This window comes from Leptonotus elevatus, chromosome 9 (assembly GCF_054856555.1).
Source record: "Leptonotus elevatus isolate MCC_2025b chromosome 9, RoL_Lele_1.0, whole genome shotgun sequence".
In the NCBI taxonomy this organism is placed as follows: domain Eukaryota; kingdom Metazoa; phylum Chordata; class Actinopteri; order Syngnathiformes; family Syngnathidae; genus Leptonotus; species Leptonotus elevatus.
The window spans coordinates 26,020,540-26,038,490 of NC_141247.1; the positions used below are offsets into that span (position 1 = coordinate 26,020,540).

A 17,951-nucleotide genomic window follows, 5' to 3' on the forward strand; every position below is an offset into this window, starting at 1 on the left:
CACACACACGTGCAAGTTAACATGTTTTCAAAAGTATTGGGACAGCGGCGGGACGTCACTCGGCGTACGTACGCGCGCACGTCTTCTTGTCGCGGTTGAGCGCGAAGCCCGGCCGGCAGTCGCACGTGAAGTTGCCGGGCGAGCTGACGCACATTTGCTCGCAGTCGTGTTTGCCTTCGCCGCACAGGTCGATGGCTGCCACGCACGCACGCACGCACGCACGCACGTGAGTTTGAAATTGCAACGGAAACATTCCAAATTGTCATTTTCATCTCATCACAAGCAAACAGCTTCCACCTTCAAGCATTTTGACTTTTCCCCACTCAACTCAATTTATGACTGGATAGCCCATATGCGCCCGTGCCAGCCGTTGAAGCCGCAGGGCGGCCATCTTGCTCCTCCCGTCTCGCGAGCAGACAAATGTATTAACTGTACGTATACATACAGATGAGACATATGTAGGCGGTTAGTATAGGGCCGAGGGGCGAGGGCCGAGGGCCGGGGGCGGGGGCGGGGGCGGGGTTGGGGGTTTGTGGCGCTATGGCAGGAAACGTTTCTTGGGAGGAGCAAAATGGCGGCCTGGCGGCTTCAAAAGTCTCGGCCTATCGGCGAGCCAGTCATGTATTCAAATCGGTGCTTTTCCCACAAAAAGCCGTCAACATTTTTGTCAATAAACCGTCATTCAAAATATACAACTTTAATCCTGTAAAACGGGCACATGATTATGATTATGATTATGATTATGATTGATTATGATTATGATTATGATTATGATTATGATTATGATTATGATGCTGATTTTGTTGAGGGTTCCAAAGTCCTCATTTGCGTCTCCTGAGAGCCAAAACGGAGACGGATGACGATTGACGGTCGCTGTGGTTAGAATGAGTCCTAATTTGTCCTCCTCTTCATCACGTCATCTTCATCGCCACCACACTCACCCGCGCACGTCTTGCCGTCTTCGTTGAGCGCGTGTCCGGGCGCGCACAGGCAGCGGAAGGAACCCGAAGAGCTTTGGCAAATGTGCTCACAGCCGTGCCGGGACTCCACGCACGGATCCGCACCTGCGACCACGTCAGCCGTAAGTCAACGTCGAACGACATCAAATGGCGTCGCAACGAAATGTTTAGCGAGTCGATTGAAAGATCAGTCGTGTGAAAAGTATGAAATGGCGGCCGGGGTTTGCATGTTGTGCCCCGTTTGTTTTTCCCGGGTCCTCTGGCTCCTCCCACATTCCAAAACCTGCACGGCAGCTTCATTGGACACCCTAAATTGTCCCTGGGTGCGATTGCGAGTGGGACTGTTTGTTGGTCTGTGTGTGCCCTGCAACCAGTTGAGGGTGTGACCCCGCCTACTGGCCCAAGCCAGCTGGGATAGGCTCCAGCACCCCCTTGTGAGGAATAAGCGGTCACGAAAATGGATGGAAAGTGGAAGACTAAAACGAATGACGTTTTTGCTATCATGGTTGGTTTTTTGTGTTTTTTTTAAAGCATTTTTGTTTTTATTTTGTTGACAAAATTGTCTTTTCTTTTTGTCAAATGTTTCCTGCTTGGATATTCTGCGACTCGGCGGAGGATGTTTGACGGCGGCAGACGTCTCACCGCAGAGTTTATCCTGGAAGTGAAGTCCAAACTGGTGGATGAGGTCAAAGGTCTCCACCAGGAAGACGTGGTCCTCGAAGGGCTGGGACGCCATGGCCCTGAGGGACGCCATGTCGGCCCGAGCCACGCCCACCGCGAAGATCTCGATGCCTTTGTGGCGAGCCTCGGCCGCCACCTCCGCCACGCGGTCCTGAGGACGTCCGTCCGTCACGATCACCGCCACGTCGGGCACCTGCCGGACGGACGGACGGGCGGGAGAGGCGCGGTTAAAGAGGCGGCCCCTTTGGAGCCGCCCTCGCGCCTTACCTGGGGCCTGTCACCCTGCTGCTGGCTGAAGGCGTCGTTGATGATGTAGCGGATGGCCACGCCCGTCATGGTGCCCTGCGCCAGCGGGACAATGCGCTGGATGGCGTCCACCATGCTGGACACGGCGCCGTGAGCGTTCAACGAGAACTCGCTGCGGACCTGCAAAGAGCGGGAAGATGGTCTCCGTCTTGCGGAAGGATTTCCATTCATTTGCATTCTTCACAGTACAATGGCGGCTTGACGGCCGCGGACAGGAAGTGGTCTTCGTCTGACGCGTCCTCGGGTCCCGAGCCGGACGGTCGTCGGGCTCGTTAGTGCCACCGCCTCGTTGTTCTTTCCGCTTCGTTTTACGCGAACGCTCCTCGTCAGAGAGTCACGTCGTGGACTGTGGTGTTCCCCAGGGCTCAATTTGAGGTCCATCACTTTTTTTTTTTTTTTATCAAGACACACGGAATTCGTTTTCATAGTGAGGCCGATGACGCTCAGCTCCTCATTTCTGGATCACTTGATGTCTTTTTGACGCATGACGTCTCGGATGCAGACAATTTCCCACAGTTCGACAAAACTCAAGTTTTCAGTCCTGAAATTCGCTTTTAGCTACATTTTAAAACGGAATTCTTTTGATTGAAGTCTTCACAAGGAGTTCAAAACGTTATTTTCGAGCTTTGTTTGACGAATCGTCTAGAACAGTGGTCCGCAACCCTGGTCCTCGGGCACCGGTATCCAGCCTGTTTTCCATGTCTCCCGCAGCCAACACAGGTGATTCATATCATCAGCTAATTAGCAAGCTCTGGAGAAGCCTGATAACGATTCCCACCTGTGTTGGCTGTAGGAGACATGGAAAACAGGCTGGATACCGGTCCCCGAGGACCAGGGTTGAGGACCACCGGTCTCGAACACAGGTGTCAAATTCTTGTCCTCAAGAGTCCTGCATTTTTAGAGGTTTCCCTCATCCAACACAGCTGATTCAAATGAGCCTAATAATGATCCTGATCATTGAATCAGGTGTGTTGGATGAGGGAAACCTCTAAAACATAGGCGTCCAACTCCGGTCCTAGAGGGGCGCAGTCCTGCAGGTTTTGGAGGTTTCCCTCATCCAACACAAGCTGATTCCAATCAGCAGGATCGTTATCCGGCTTATGCTGATGAGCTGATCATATGAATCAGCTGTGTTGGAGAAGGGAAACACGCAAAACCTGCAGTACTCTGGCCCTCCGTACCAGACTGTGACACCTGTGGTCTCGAAACTGGATTTGAGCATTTAAAGAATGAAGCCAGAATCCAGTGATGGGGACTCACAAGAGGTTGCTGCCGTTTCTTGCTTTCAAAAACGAGCCAGTGAATCTAAAGACCTGGACTTGACTTGGACTCGTGGATCAAAGATTTGAGCCTAAAAACCTGAGACTTGAACTGGACCTGGAAGCTCAAGACCTGGACTTGACTTGGTCTTAGAGACTTTGTGTCTGTTTTCTGCCAGAATCCGCCCATTTGCCGGACCGGATCTCGACAGGCCGGTTCTGGTCCCGTGGGAACCACACAACAATTCAAGTCAGGTACGCGTCGCGCCATTCATTTGCAATCCTTTCAAAGGCAAATCTTTCCTGGGTTTGCAAATCTTTCTGTCCGAGAGCAAAATGGCAAAATGGCAAAATGGCAAAATGGCAAAATGGCAAAATGGCAAAATGGCAAAATGGCAAAACAAAAAGAGAAATGATTTGAAATGTCATTTTACACTCGACGGGTTATTTTGTCAACGAAAGACATTTTGTTTTTTGTAAATGGCTGGTGGGCGTGGCCACATTGTTGCGAACATCCACAGCAAAGACGAAGTGCGAAGTGGGCGGCGCCTACCTGACTGGAGTACTGGACCACGCCCACTCGGGTGGCGTTGAGTCCGACATCCAGCGTGTCCAGGATGTCGATCATGAACTTGCGCATGCTCTCGAACTCGTGAGGTCGGACGCTGCGCGAGCTGTCGATCAGGAAGACCAGGTCCACCGGGCCCGACTGGCACTTGTGCTCGGAACCTGCAACCGGACAGATTGACAGCAAGATATGGATATCGATTCATGTCGCGTTTTGAAGGTCATAATGCGTCATGACCTGCTTTGGGCCGGGCGGCGGCGATGGCGGCCATGTTGAGCAGCAACCAGGCGACGCCTGCGCGCGCACGTCCGGTCGTCATGGCGACAGCCGACTGCAACACAAAATGGCATCCGAGTCATGTGCAAAAGTATTGGGACAGCCTTCCATGTGGAAAGTGCTGAAATTGTTGAGACAGCCCAAAAAAATGGAGCTCATTTGCATGTGGACAAAAGTTTTGGGACACAGGTGTGTGTGCTCAAAAGTATTGGGACAGCTGTAAGTGTGAAGAGGGACCAAAATGTGGACAAAAGTATTATGGCCTCGTTCTACCGCGAGCGGCGTCTCAGTCGAGGTGGAAAAAAAACACGTTTGGGGCTTTGGCTGATGATTCGAGGCTGCCGGAGAATTCCAGACCGCGACATTCCCGTACATTCCCGTCTCGCCTCCTCGTAAAGACAATCTTGAAAACAGCTGGCCCAGGAAGCACCTGAACCTGATGACAAACACCGGCGCTCGCTCCCAATCCACAAAGGACGCTTGTCCGTCTGCTCACATCTGCTCACATCTGCTCCCGCTTCCTGCCCGCCAACTCTTACTTCCTGCTGGCCCCGCCCACAACCCCGTCGGCGCCACAGCCAAACTTCTGCACGCAAGACCAAAGATGGCATCCTCGCGTGTCCGGCTGGCGCTGCAACCGTTATTTCAGGAATCGATTCATGTTGTCGATTAATCGATGAAGCAGACTTTAAAAAAAAAAACCTTCCCTGTTTTTCGATTATCAAAAGCAATTATCGATGAATTTGATCATCAATAAGTTGAGCCCATTTTTTAAAAACGCAACTAGAACTGGAACCAAAAACAGAACCAGGACCAGAGCAATTGTTATCGTGAAACTCTTTGCCGATTTTCTCACAGACCAAAGCAGAAAGTGTCACTTTGAAATGATGAATAAAGAGAAAGACGCGCACACGCGGGGAGCACAAAGAAGCCTTAGAAAGACCCCCCCCCCCCCTCAGTAACCCCTTCCTGTCTGCCCCTCGCCCCCGCCACACGTCAACGTGCCGGCGTCCCGCTGAGCACACTCACACATTGATTTATCGTCAAAGACGATCTTTGAGGCTGGAAAGTCGGCGACTGTGGCGAGATTCGCACCCGTTGCGCCGTGGGCTGGCCTTTTGCTATTTCCCAGCGCATTGTTTGATTTTGGGCACAATATCAAAGAATTCCATTCATGGTTTCAGCCCTGATTTCGCAGTCAACTGTGTTTTGCCCCTCGAACCCTGAAACGTGCAGTTTTTACCTTCACAATCGTTCCCTAATCCGTACAAAGGAGTGACACGACGAATCGAGTAAAATGGGCGTCGTTTGACTGCAAACGACGTCGTCAACGATGCGCAAGGACCGGCAACAAAAGAAGGAGGAGGAGGAGGAGGAGAGGACGTTGTGTTCTCAGCGGGGTCAGAGGTCAGCGCCGTTTGTTGACGTTGGCACGAGGCCGCTTGGCCGGCGTCTGCCTGACATCCGCACGCTAACAACCAACCTTTGCATTCACCCGTTGCAGCCGGACCCCCGTCGCCACGGAAACCCGCCCTCGCCCCTCCGCAAGAGGGGCCCCGGGGCCTCCGCCGCAGCTGCCGGGGCGGCGGAGGCCCCTCGTTCAAACGCCGGCGAATGGAATGCTAGCGCGTGATCGTGGCGTTCCACTCGAGCGCTCCATGCGCAACAATCCATCCACTCCTTCGCGGTTTAGCAGCTGATTCCGATTGCCGTTTTGGACCGATTCATCGGCCGCCGATTATAATCGCTCGATTATTGCCCTTCAAACATCGACCAAAACAATCGGCCAAAACGGCTGCGATCGTCCGCCTCAACAATGGAGGCGCGGAACGTGGCCCACTCGGACCCAATGTCCCAAAGTTTTGTTTTGGCAGAAGGATCGGCGTGAGATCGTGACAGCTGACTATCGACGCCAATGTTTGTTTTGTGCGTGCACGCGCATACGAGTGCACGCACACACGCACGCACACGTTAGCGAGTTAATGTTCAACGACGGAAAAGCGAGACGCAAGCGAAGGTCTTGACAGCAGGAAGCAAAAGCGTCACAACTTTCTTCTTGGCCAGGTGCGAGCCGGCAAATGGACCTGGCGGCCATGATGGAGCGGCTGACGGACGGCGTGGAGGACGGACGCCAAGGTGGGCTGGCGTGTCTCCGTCTGCTCTCGCGCCGCTTCCACAAAGGCCTTCGCCGGCGTTTGGCGGCCGTCTCTCTCTTGCGCTCGCCGTCTCACGGCACATTTTCACGACCGTCTCACAGCACGTGTCTCTCTCTCTCTCTCTCTCTCTCTCTCTCTCTCTCTCTCTCTCTCTCTCTCGCTTGCTGTCTCACTGTCTGAATCAATTGATATTCATTTTTGATCAATAATTGTCGGATGGCACGTCCCGATGTGTCCCGCCATGTTTTCTTCCCGACGGTCTTCTGTCTGTCGCGCCGCACGTCTCGCCGTCTCACGCCCGTCGCGTTTGTCCTACTTTGAGCGAGTGAGAGACGAACGGTCTCACTTGGTCTCGTGTCTGTCGTGTCTCGCTCGCTCGCGCCTGTCTCACCACACGTGCTAGCTTAATGCTACGGTAAGAGGCCTTTGTGTGTGTGTGTGTGTTCTTGTTTTTGTGGCATAGCGGGGCCAACATTCTGTGGGGCCCACCCGTCCATGTGGGGACGTTTTGCTGGTCCCCACAAGTTCAGACCTCTTTCTGAGGGTCAAGACTTGGTTTTAGAGTTTAGGTTTGAATTGGGTTATGGTGGAGGTTAGAGTGAGGAATGGGGGTAGCCAATCATTTTGGATGGTTGGGTTAGGGGGAGGGGCTAGCAAATGCATCATGTGAATGAGACGTCCCCACTATGATACAAAGACAAGTGTGTGTGCGTGCGTGTGGTGTCGGATTGAGGTCGTCACCTCCGGGTCACCTTGTGAACCCGACAGTCTCGAAGCGTCTCATTGAATCACTGCCAAAAACGATTATTTTAGTCATTGATGAATCCGTTTATGTTTGTAATGCATTCATGAATCAGAAAGAAAGAAAAGATCATCTCATGCCTCGACTGAAAAACAGGACGAGACGTGAAATTGACAGAGCAGCAAATGCAACGCTTTGAATCGGCGATTCAATTTCTGTTTGCTGAGAAAATCGGCAAAATTGTTGCTGATCGTTTTCCAAAGTGAGCGCAGGTGTTTGCAAATGTCCGATTTCCATTCAAGGCAAAACATGTCCGTTCATGAAGGACGACCGAAATCTGTCAAATTGGACACAAAAAAGTCTCCAAACGACGACTCGATTCTTCGAGTCGCTGTCGATTCATTTGATCATTAATGACTTGACAACTCGAATCCGAAAGTACAACTTTGATCACACAAGTTTTGTCTTCCAATTGCTGACCAAGAAAGCGTTTTGCTGTCTTTCATCATGACGCCATTTTTTTTTTCTTGCCGCGTGTTCCCAAAAATCCATTTGGAGAAGCGACAAATGGGAAAGTGCGGCACATGCAAACGTTTTCCCTCCCCAATGTCTTCCAGAAGTTTCCCGCTTCCAAGCCGCGCCGCTGACTCACCTGCTGGACGGACACGTGGGCTGGGACAGGTGGGACGCCGAACCTGTTACACACGCACGCACGCACGCACACACGTGAGGTCCGGATCCGAGCGTGCTGCGGCAGGCGGGCGGTGTGTGCGGAGGTCTGGAATGTGCCGGCGGATGGTCGGTGCGCACCCTTATAAGAGACGCCCGCCCACCCTCCGCACGCGCGCGCGCGCACGCACACACACGCACACACACGCACACACACGCCCCACCTTCCCAAAAGAGCTGACGTTTTGCCAGGAAGCATTTCTCCACACTTTTTTAACATCAGTACCAAAAACCAAAAAGTCAACTTTAAAAAGTTTTGACTTTCTGTCGAAGTTGACGATTTGCGAGCAATGTTGGACGACTGGCGGGTGCGGCCAAAAATCGATTGGCATAACAATCACGATTTTCGATTCAGAATCGATTTCATTTCCATGATTTGATGCCGTTTTTCTTTCTTTCTTTGACATTTGAAATCCATTCTGAATCGTACTCAATGAGAATTACGACTCTTATGAGAATCCATTTTTTGGCACACCCCTAGTCGTAGGACGCCATCTTGTTACCCTACTGAAACCGAGATATGCCGGGGAGTAAAGTTAAGAAGCTTCTCTGAACATTCTTGAAGCGCTTTGTATGAATAGTCGTTCTTTTGAGTGCTCAAAGCGCCGCGAGTAGCGCGCTAACTAGCGCGCTAACTAGCATTAGCGACATAGACTGGCGTAGATCATGACGAAGTGAAGCAGAAATCATTGAGACTCAAATCAGTTTGAATCGAAAATTGATTCCGAATTGAATCGCAGACCCAAAAATGGGAATGGAATCGTGAGACAGTCAAAGAGTCGCACCCGGAATGGCGACGGCCACGATGTCAACAAAGTTAGCGACGTTAGCAACATTAGCAAAGTCTTTTCTGGCCTTTCAACTTTCTTTGGTGAGTGTCCCACTGGGAAAATAGTTCACCTTTGACCCTTCAGGAGGGGAAGGGCTAATTGGAAAAAGTTCTCGCACCCGAGTGACTGACCTCACGCACGCACGCACGCACACGCTGCGACAATGTCCAGCGTCCCAGCAGGGTTTGCTCCTGGCAAGAATGCAAAGGTCAAGCAGGAGCCGGCGTGTGTGCGTGAGCGCGGGAATGTTCTCAGGGTCCCGAGTGGACGCCGACCCAAAACAGCCCGTCAACTCAAGTTGACAAAACGTTCTTGTTTGGGCTCACGGTGCACAAACGTGTGCGTCACAAACACACGCTTGGCTGCGTTTGCTGTCCAGGAATACATCAACAGGGGTCAGTGACCTCTGACCTCCCACGTCAGGGAAGGCAAACTTCTTCTTCGCCGTCTTACTTTTCAAAAACACGACACTTTGAAAACCCTTTTATTTGTACGCAGGCGCGTGAGCGGCAACTTTTTGTGTCCAATCAGACGAGCCGAGCCGGCCCGCCAATCCTTGGCGCCCCGCGGCGGAGCGCTGGACGACCACAGCGTGGTCATTTTGCACGCCAAAGTGGCTCAGAAGTCTTACGGCAACGAGAAGAGGTGAACGCGCGCGCGCCTGTTCATGTGTTCATCTTGTCGATCTCCTTTTCATCGCTGATGTTTTTGTCAAGCAGCTCCATTCGTGCGTCCATTCTTTCAATTCCGTGTCCTGTGTTGGTCTTGAGCGTTCATGTGTTCATCATGCCAATTCATTGGTCCATTCGTGTCAAAGTCACGTGTTCATCATGTCACTTCTGCTCTCGTGTTGAAATTCATTCTTGTCAGCAATTTCTGTTCATGTTTTCATCATCATCATGTGTTCATCCCATCAATTCATGTGCTCATCTCATGTTCACCAGGCCAGTTCATATCAATTCACGTGTTCATTCTCTCCATTCGTCGGCCAATCCTGTCTTTGCGTGCTCATCGTGTCACGTCGTGCCTGTTCATGTGTTCATTATCTGTTCATGTGCCATTTGTGTGCTTTTGCGCCGTCTTTGTTGCTCGCCGCGTTCCCTCGTTGCCGTCTGGTGGTCGGCCATGTTGCCCGTGTCGACCGATCCGCCACGCCAGGTGTGCCTCGTTGTCTCCTTTCTATTGACTTTTTCCCTGCTGCAGTCCTGTTTGTAGTTTGGCCACGTGAGCGTCTATTCATGTGTTCACTCGTCCGGCTGCTGACGTGGCGTCTGCAGGTTCTTCTGTCCTCCTCCGTGCGTTTACATCGGCGGCAACATCTGGAAGCTGATGCAGGACCTCCTAAAAGGTTCGTCCGCTGCTTTGTTTGTCCCGTCCCGTCATGGCTGCCGCGTGTCTGACTTCCTGTGTCGTCATGCAGCGGGCGGCGGCGGCGGCGGCGGCGGCGGCGTGCGCGGCTCCATGTGCGTGGACAGCGCCGCGCTGACGCACAGCGACGCCCACAAGCTCAACTTTGAGACGCTTCCCAACACGGTCAAACACTTCCTGTCCATTCATGTCTCATCATGTTCATCATGTCATCCGTGTGTTGTTTGTGCCCATTCAAGTTGCCATCATTCGTTCACGACAACCGTGACGAACACATGAATGCGCTTTACGAGGCAGATGAACGGACGCGTCCCTTCATGTGTTCATCTTGTCCATTCAGGTTCAGCGTATGAATTCATCTCAACGCGCTGAACGTTAGCATGTGGCGACGTCACGCTCGTTTTGTTCTCGCGCTCCGACCAACCGCGGACAAGCTGCTGAACTTTGAACCCGCGTGAGGGCGTCGACCCCGGCTCCGGCTGGTGAAACGAAAGCACACTCGTGCTCACGCGTTAGCATCTTTGTTGTAACGTTAGCCGCCGCTGCCGCCTGATAGCATTTGACTTTGAATTGAACAAAATTACGCGAACGCTGTTAGCGAAATGCGCCCCATGTGGCTAACGTCCGACGTGTCGTTTGGCTAACCTAAGCTAACTGACTTAGCTACTTTGCTCGGCGATTTTGGCAACATCAGCAATGTTGGGGAGCGGCCGAGCGGACGCTAGCGTGGTTAGCTCAGTTAGCAATGCTATGCTAAGTGGCAGCGTTGTCGTCTGTGTCGCGTGACAGGCGGGGATGCTGGCATGCGCCAAGTCTTTGTTCATCTCGGACCAGGACAAAAGGAAGCACTTCCGTCTGCTGCTGAGGCTCTTCCTGGAAGTGAGCCCCGGTCGACAGGAAGTGGCCTCCGTCCGACAGGAAGTGGCCTCCGTCCGGCAGGAAGTGGGCTCCTTCCACAGCCGCCTGATCAAAGTGATCTCCAAACCCTCGCAGAAGAGACAAAGCATGAAGAACGCAGACCGTCAGTACACGCCGCATTCTACTTCCTGTCAACCGCTTCTTGTGAGCGCGTTTGTCACATGCTGTTTTTATGTGTGTGCGTGCGTGTGCGCGCGCGCGCGTGTCTTTCAGTGTGTATCTCGGCATGTTCCCGCGTTGCGTTGTTCAACCGCCTCCGCTCTCAGACGGTGAGCACGCGCTACCTGGCTGTGGAGGGCGGGGCCTTCGTGGCCAGCGCCCGACAGTGGACCGCCTTCACCATAACGCTCGGTACGTTAGCCACATTAGCCTAATCGACCCGCAGCCACGCATTGCGGCGAGAATGAATCGCAACGGCCAAACGGAAGGAAAAGGCGGAATCCGAATTGATCGTCATTCGGAATGATTTCCATCGGAATGACTCAAAAGTCTCGGCGTAAACCCGACTATTGGCATCCTTCGCCACATTAGCAACATGAGCCGCATTGGCAACGTTGCTAACGGGGCATCACAACGCCACCATTTGTGTTCATCTATTGGAACCATTTTTGTTATTCCACTTGAGAACAGATTGTCATTTAGTTAGTCGGTTGGTTAGAATGCAGCTAGCAGAATAGCTAGCTAGCTTGCTAGCAGCAATACTGATATTAGCAGCATGAGTCATTTCGGTCAGCAATGTCTACGATGTTAGCAACGTCAAATAGGTTAGCGACCTTTGCGGCGTCTGCAATGTGTAGCGGCGGCGCTAACAACGTTAGCCGCTTTAGTCGACGCCGGCGACAAAGTCAACAATTGCTGCTAGCTTAGCGACACGTGACGTTCGCATCATTGGCCAAGTTCGAAACGTTTGGCCCAAGAGAAAGATCGCTGATGTTAGCGACGTCGGGAGGAAGGAAGGAAAGCGAGGTGAGGAAAAAAAAGATGGCAAGAGAAGAAGGTGAGGAAGACGCGACCACCCAGCCTTCACGTGCGCGTGCGCGTGCGCGCGCCTGTTTGTTTAACTCCCACCTTGGACCACCCGGCAGCGCCGCAACTCTTCACTCAGCTCGTCCGTCCGTCCTTCGCCAACACGCTCCGTTTACACGCAAACATACGTGTGCCAGCTGGCTTACTAAGGCGTGTGCGTGTGCGTGTGCGTGTGCGTGTGCGTGTGCGTGTGCAGTGGAGGAGCAACACGCTGATCATCGAGGTGACTTTGTGCTGAGTGAAGGATTCGTCTGTTACGGTTCTGTGGTCCAACTTGTGTGCACCGAGTCTGGACTCGCTCTGCCCCCCATGGTAACACACGCACGCACGCACACGCACGCACACACACGCACACGCACGCTATCGCCATGGTGACGCGTGTCAAGACTCCATTTGAGGAGTTCAGCGTCTTTCTCGTTTGTCTGTTTTTGGCCAAACTGTTAAGCGAGACTTTGAATCGGGAACTTTGGCACTCGGTTGCCAAATATGGATCAAAAATGGAGCCATCCGCTTCGTGGGTCCATTTGACCCAACTTTCTGGGTTCTTTGATACAAAATGAGCCCATTTTCCGGACCCGAGTAAATGTGAACAAATGTCTGGATAGCCGATAGCAGAACCGTTGATGGCGTTTTCTGCGGGGTCACAAGATGGCGTCCGAATGTCACGTGACGCTGTGATGGGTCGACGCCATCTTGAAACCCAGTGGGCCAGAGTCTCTCTTTCAACGGCTCTCGCGCGCCCGAGCGCGTCGTTGAAGCCACAGGGCGGCCATCTTGCCCCTCCCATCTCACAAGCAGACTGCTCTGTACGGTATACGAGCAGATGAGACGCAAACAGCTGGTAGGCCGGGTGCGAGGGGGGGGGGGTCGTGGCGGTTAAACAAGTTACAAAGAAATCAATAAAAATGAACACGTTGACGCTCTGTGCTGCTTTGAAGACCCCCTTTTTTCCGTGCGTGCGGGTCGTACACGCTTCAAGCAGCACAGGAGAAAGTTGAAAGATGAAAATAACGCCTTTTTCGCACATTGGGAAGAATTTGCGCCTTTGCGAAGTGTCCTGCCGCCTGTGGGTGGACAGACGGCAGTTGGACCGAGTGGCCGAATGTTTCGGCCGATGTCGGAAGGCCAATAAGCGGCCGATTACAATTGCACTTGTGATGTGAAAAGTAACCACAGACATTCAGGGGGCCTCTTCCTGCTCTAAGATGGGGGGGGGGGGGGGGGCAGCTATTTTGAACTGAGCTACGTTGCTTTTGTGCCCGAAAGCAGCCGTCCGTCCGACTCAGCAGGGAAGCGGCGAGGCCTCGGAAACCAAAACGCACACGCACGCACGCGCGCGCGCGTCGGGTTGCTACGACAACACTGAAATCCGCGTCAGCTGCGTTTTTCAGGCGTAGAAAGTGTGAGGTCAGCATTTCCACCTTAAGTACACACGAGAATTGAATTGGCTCCCCAAACGAGCCTCATATCTCAAGACGCTCATATCTCAAAGCATATTTCTCCATTACAATGAATGGAAAGGAAATTAATTTGTTCCAGCAAACATGACAGTCCGCTCTATAAAAATGCGACGATCGTGATTAAGGACTAAACCAACGAAGCAAATTGCACCTCATGACGACATTGTGTTTTTTAGTGGACGTTTTAGTCTCTTATTATAATTATTATAATTAGGGCCCGACCAATGAATCAACCGCCAATTATAATCCAATGATTATTGCCCTTCAACCATCGGCTATCTGAGCCAAAGGGCCGATTATTTTCCCCTGAAAACGTTATCAAGGAAACCAAAGTTTCTGACGCTGTGAAAGTACCCTGAATGCACCATTTTGCTTGCGTAGCATTAGCAACCAGCAAGTGTGCCGCGTACGTTATTGGGGTCATTCTGTTGTCCCAAAGCGTCCTTTAATCTGTTTCACGGCGCCGCAGTTGGAACGAAACACACCACGTTAAGAATTACGACCACTCGTATTTAAATACAAAAATGATTTGTTATAAAAACATGGCTAGCCTAGCGCTAATGCTAAAAGAGAAGAGAAAATCCCATTCAAATGCGAACAGGAAGTTAGCATGGACTTCAAATAACGAATATTCACACACAAATGCTGTGGGAATTCAATTTTCTGCATGAAATCCATATTTTTAAATAATCTGCAGATGAATCGGCCTCAACAAATGCACATCGCGCCGGCCCTAATTTTAATATCTCCAATCAAAAGTTTGAGTGTGAATCCAAGCAGTTGCGGTTTGACGTTCCAATTCCGAGGAGCAGGCCGACGAGGCACTTTTGCACCAAGTAAGCAAATTCTTGGTCTTGTTTTGTTGCCTTTTGTGAGTAAATGTCTGCTTCTGTTGAGGTGATCCGCAAGGTCAACAAGCAGCACGCCATCTTGTCGGTGGACGAGCCCGTGTCGCAGCTGCACAAATGCGCCCTGGAGATGCCGCGCGACGCGACGCGTTGTGCGCCGCCAACCTTCCTGGCCGTCGCCAACGACGCGGTGGTGTTGCACCAGGTGAGCTCATTTGCATTTTACTTTCACCTCACTTTTGCGCTGCGAAGGTCAAACCCACAATTTGCTCCATGACTCGAAATGAAGACGATCGGCATGTTGACGCGCGTGAAATTGCGGATCCTTCTCAAGCGCTTTGTTGTGTTTTTGGGCTCTGCTGAAAAGTCGCCATTTTGGAGGCGCAAGAATTTCGTTGCACTGCTTTTCCGTTGACTGTTTTAAAATGTCAGCCGCTACCCGCATGCCGCACCTTTTTTCTTCTTCTTCAATATTTTTGCAGTTTTGTTGCTGTTGTTTTCTGCGGGAGGGGTTCGAGTCTTGCCTGATGCTTTGAGTCCCGCATTGTGAAAGCGTTAACGCCCCTCCCTCCCTCCCTCCCTCGCTGCCGCCAGACCGCGCCCGGCGCCGGGGAGGCGGGCCGAGTGCTTCTGAACGACGGCTCGTGCTGGACCGTCATCGGCGTGGAAGTGGCGGAATTCGGCTTCCGGCAGGCGGACGCCGCCTGCGTCCGGACGCCCGTCACGCCGTTTCCTGACGTCACCGGCCTGGAAGTCGGTCCCACGTCCCCTCACTCGCTCATTCCGAATTCACAACGTCATATTCATTTCGGCGAAATGTGTCAGCACGCCGCATTCATTCATTCACGCCAAAACATCTTCGCATTCATCCATCACGTCAGTGCAACGGGGTTCGGGTTCACTCCTTCATTTACATTGACTCCACATTATTCATTCACTCATTCAACGTTCAGTCCTTTGTTTGTCACGGACGACCTCGAGTGCCGGAAGTCCATTCATTCATTGTTCATTTTTTATTCCGTCTGATTGTGTCAAAGGTCAGCGGCGGCGGTCAAGCGGCCACGTTGGAAGTGCGCGGAGAAAACTTGGGGCCTCACCTGAAAGTCTGCTTCGGTCGCACTGAGGTCGACGCCGTCTTCAAGTGCGTGCGTGCGTGCGTGCGTGCGTGCGTGCGTTATTACATTTCAAGTTATTCGAATGATTGAAATAAGAGCAACAATGCTTTTTTTTTGCAAACTAACCTTCTGCTACGTCTCGTGTTCAAACGGCTAACGATAGCGTTTTCATCTTTTGCAATGTTTTTATTTGGGGTCGTGTTTTTTTATTTTATTATGACTTTATTATACAAATAATTAGTGGCCCTTTTTGTTTTTCATCTTGAACAAAACAAATACTCCATATGAAAAAAAACGAAATTGCAAAACAACTGACAAAAAATAAAATACTGCCTGAATTTCAAAACGAGCCCCCCCCCAAAAAAACACGATATTGAAAAACTAAAAATGGCTTGTTGGCAAAAGTCTTGATTCCACCTTGAAAGGCAAATTTGACAAACGTCCTTTGGAATGCAAGACGCGCTTGGAAGCGACTGACCTCGGAACAAACGGCGCCATTGATGGCGCAGAAAACGAGCCGAGCGGGCGCCACCGAGACGCTGGTGGAACAATCCAAAGACTCTCCTCCTTCCTCCACGGGAAACCCACGTGACCCCGCCCCTGGCTTGGGGGGAGGGGTTACAGACAGTCGTCGGTGCGGGTCCATCCACAATGCACACCTTGTGGCTCAGCTGCAGCCAATTAGGAACCTGAGAGCGGCCTCGCCGGCGGGGGGCCGTCCTCCCTTCCATTGGGTCGGACAGGGAGCGAGTGGCTTCGAACCTTACTTTGTTTGGAACCTCAACTCTGTCTTCAAAGCCTCATTTCCAAGCCCAAACCTTACTTGAAGCCCAACGGACGACACAAGCCCTCATTTGAAACCTTACAACGCTGCCTTGCAACCCGATTTGCAACCTGACTTGAGACTCTGATTTGACGCAAGCTTCGAGGCGCCTCCATCTTGACTTTCAAGCCTTCACGCAGTCCTAGAAGCCAACTGTGAAAGTCCAACCCTGACCTGAAACCCTACTTGGGGAAAAAAATGCAGCGTATGTTTGGAACCCTATAGTAGGGCCCGACCGATTCATCGGCCGCCGATTATAGCCGGCCGATGACTGCCCTTCAAACGTCGGCCAAAACAATCGGCCAAACCACCGACTATTTTCCCCGTAAATCATTATCAAAGAAAACCAAAGTTTCCGACGCTGTGAAAGTACCCAGAATGCACCATTTTGCTAGCGTAGCATTACGCTATTTGATAGCGTAATGTTCTTCTGTTGTCCCAAGCGTCCTTTAAGCTGTTTGATGACACTTCAGTCGCAGTGAACTGCAAAACTAAACACATCCACTGAAGATTTCAATACAAAACGGGCTTCGTTTTTTAAACATCGCTAGCCTGGCGCTAATGCTAAAAGTGAAGGCAAGATCCCATTCAAATGCTAACAGGAAGTTAGCATCAACTTCGGGAGTGTTTTCCCTTCAAATAACGAATACTCACACACAATTGTTGTGGGAACACAATGTTATGCATGAAATATATCGTTTTAGGTCGGCAGGTTCATCGGTAACGGGTACGTTTTTCTGCCAACCTCATTTGAAAGCCTCTTGTCGTCCATCTGCCGCGTAGGTCCACTAAGTGCCTGGTGTGCGTGGTTCCCCAAGTGCGCGCGTTGCGCTACGCTGACGGCGGCGACGGCGCAGTGACGGTGCCGATCTCGCTGCGGCGCCCGTGCGACGGCGTCGTCTACCGCACGGCCTTCAGCTTCACGTACACGCCGGAGCTTGAGTGGCCGCGCCGGCCGCCGCCGGGCGGCGCCCTCGCCGGCGGCCGCGCCCACCGCGGCGGCAGGACGGCTGCGATGGCGCTCCACGACGACGCCCTGCTGGACAGCATCCACCACGAGTTCACCAGAAGCAACTTCCACTTCTTCACGCAGCCTTGAAAGCCTCCTTTTTTTTCAGCCTCGCCTTCATTTGACGTCCCGTTTTCAAAGCCAAAAACGGGCCTCCAAACGCCAACTTGAAACTGTTACCGGGCTTCACAAGGCCCAGCTCGAAACCTTCATCTTTTGTTCTTTTGTTTTTTATCCTCACTCTTGTTTGAAAGCTCGTCATTGGCTTCAAGCCCTAATTTGCAACGATCGCTTGAAAGCGTAACTCCATCTCGGGGCTGAAAAGCGACTTTGAGCAAAACCCGATGGAAGCCCTCGGCCTTGTTTGGAAGTCTTGATTTAAAGTCCTACCTTTGGTTTGAAACACCAGCTTAGAACCCTTCTCCAGTTGAACGTGGCTGACTTTAACACAAATAAAAAATTGCAAATGCCAACAAATACCAGCTGTGTGTGCGTGTGTGTGCGTGCGTGCGTGCGTGCGCGCGTTGCTTCTTTTGCCAAAGCACGTGCCACAAGAATGTCGCACTGAAGTCATGACGATTTTCCAAACCCTCACTTCAAGGAATTTTAAGCCCCAATTTAGAACCCAAACGTGGAGGCCGGAGTGTGCGTGACCCTTTTCCGTCGTCTGTCACTCCCAACTCAGCGGCATTTAAGCTCATGACGCCCCCTCGTGGCCAAACGGATGCCGACACTCACTCGTCCTGCAAGTTTGCCAAATGTGGACTGCATCTTTTTTTGTTTCTGGGCGGCGCGTGCGAGGAGCAGCAAGGATCACACCTTGTCATTATTTGAAGGGGGAGGAAGTTTTTCAACGAGAATCCCTCAAAACCTGAGCC

General features: G+C 51.9%; 2 protein-coding genes across 12 annotated transcripts in view; one reads left to right on the forward strand and one right to left on the reverse strand.

Moving 5' to 3' along the window:
- Positions 1–17,951, reverse strand: part of matn4 (matrilin 4) — a 35,120-nt gene that overhangs the window by 5,794 nt on the left and 11,375 nt on the right. The window contains exons 1-7 of one of the 11 annotated variants that reach the window (XM_086084786.1): positions 17,464–17,475; positions 4,011–4,104; positions 3,759–3,934; positions 1,908–2,066; positions 1,602–1,833; positions 942–1,064; positions 73–195 (exon numbers count right to left, since the gene is read on the reverse strand). In XM_086084786.1, the coding sequence (XP_085940912.1) occupies positions 73–195; positions 942–1,064; positions 1,602–1,833; positions 1,908–2,066; positions 3,759–3,934; positions 4,011–4,092 (895 nt within the window). In that variant the 5' untranslated portion in view covers positions 4,093–4,104; positions 17,464–17,475. The other 10 variants (XM_086084784.1, XM_086084781.1, XM_086084790.1 and 7 more) reach the window with 10 other exon arrangements.
- Positions 973–17,701, forward strand: rbpjl (recombination signal binding protein for immunoglobulin kappa J region-like). The gene is made up of 13 exons (XM_086084791.1): positions 973–1,081; positions 6,114–6,185; positions 7,565–7,628; positions 9,038–9,151; positions 9,784–9,854; positions 9,927–10,039; positions 10,664–10,895; positions 11,006–11,143; positions 12,015–12,130; positions 14,176–14,331; positions 14,721–14,879; positions 15,164–15,267; positions 16,848–17,701. The coding sequence occupies exons 2-13, from the start codon at positions 6,128–6,130 to the stop codon at positions 17,161–17,163; spliced, it is 1,641 nt and encodes a 546-aa protein (XP_085940917.1). The 5' UTR covers positions 973–1,081; positions 6,114–6,127; the 3' UTR covers positions 17,164–17,701.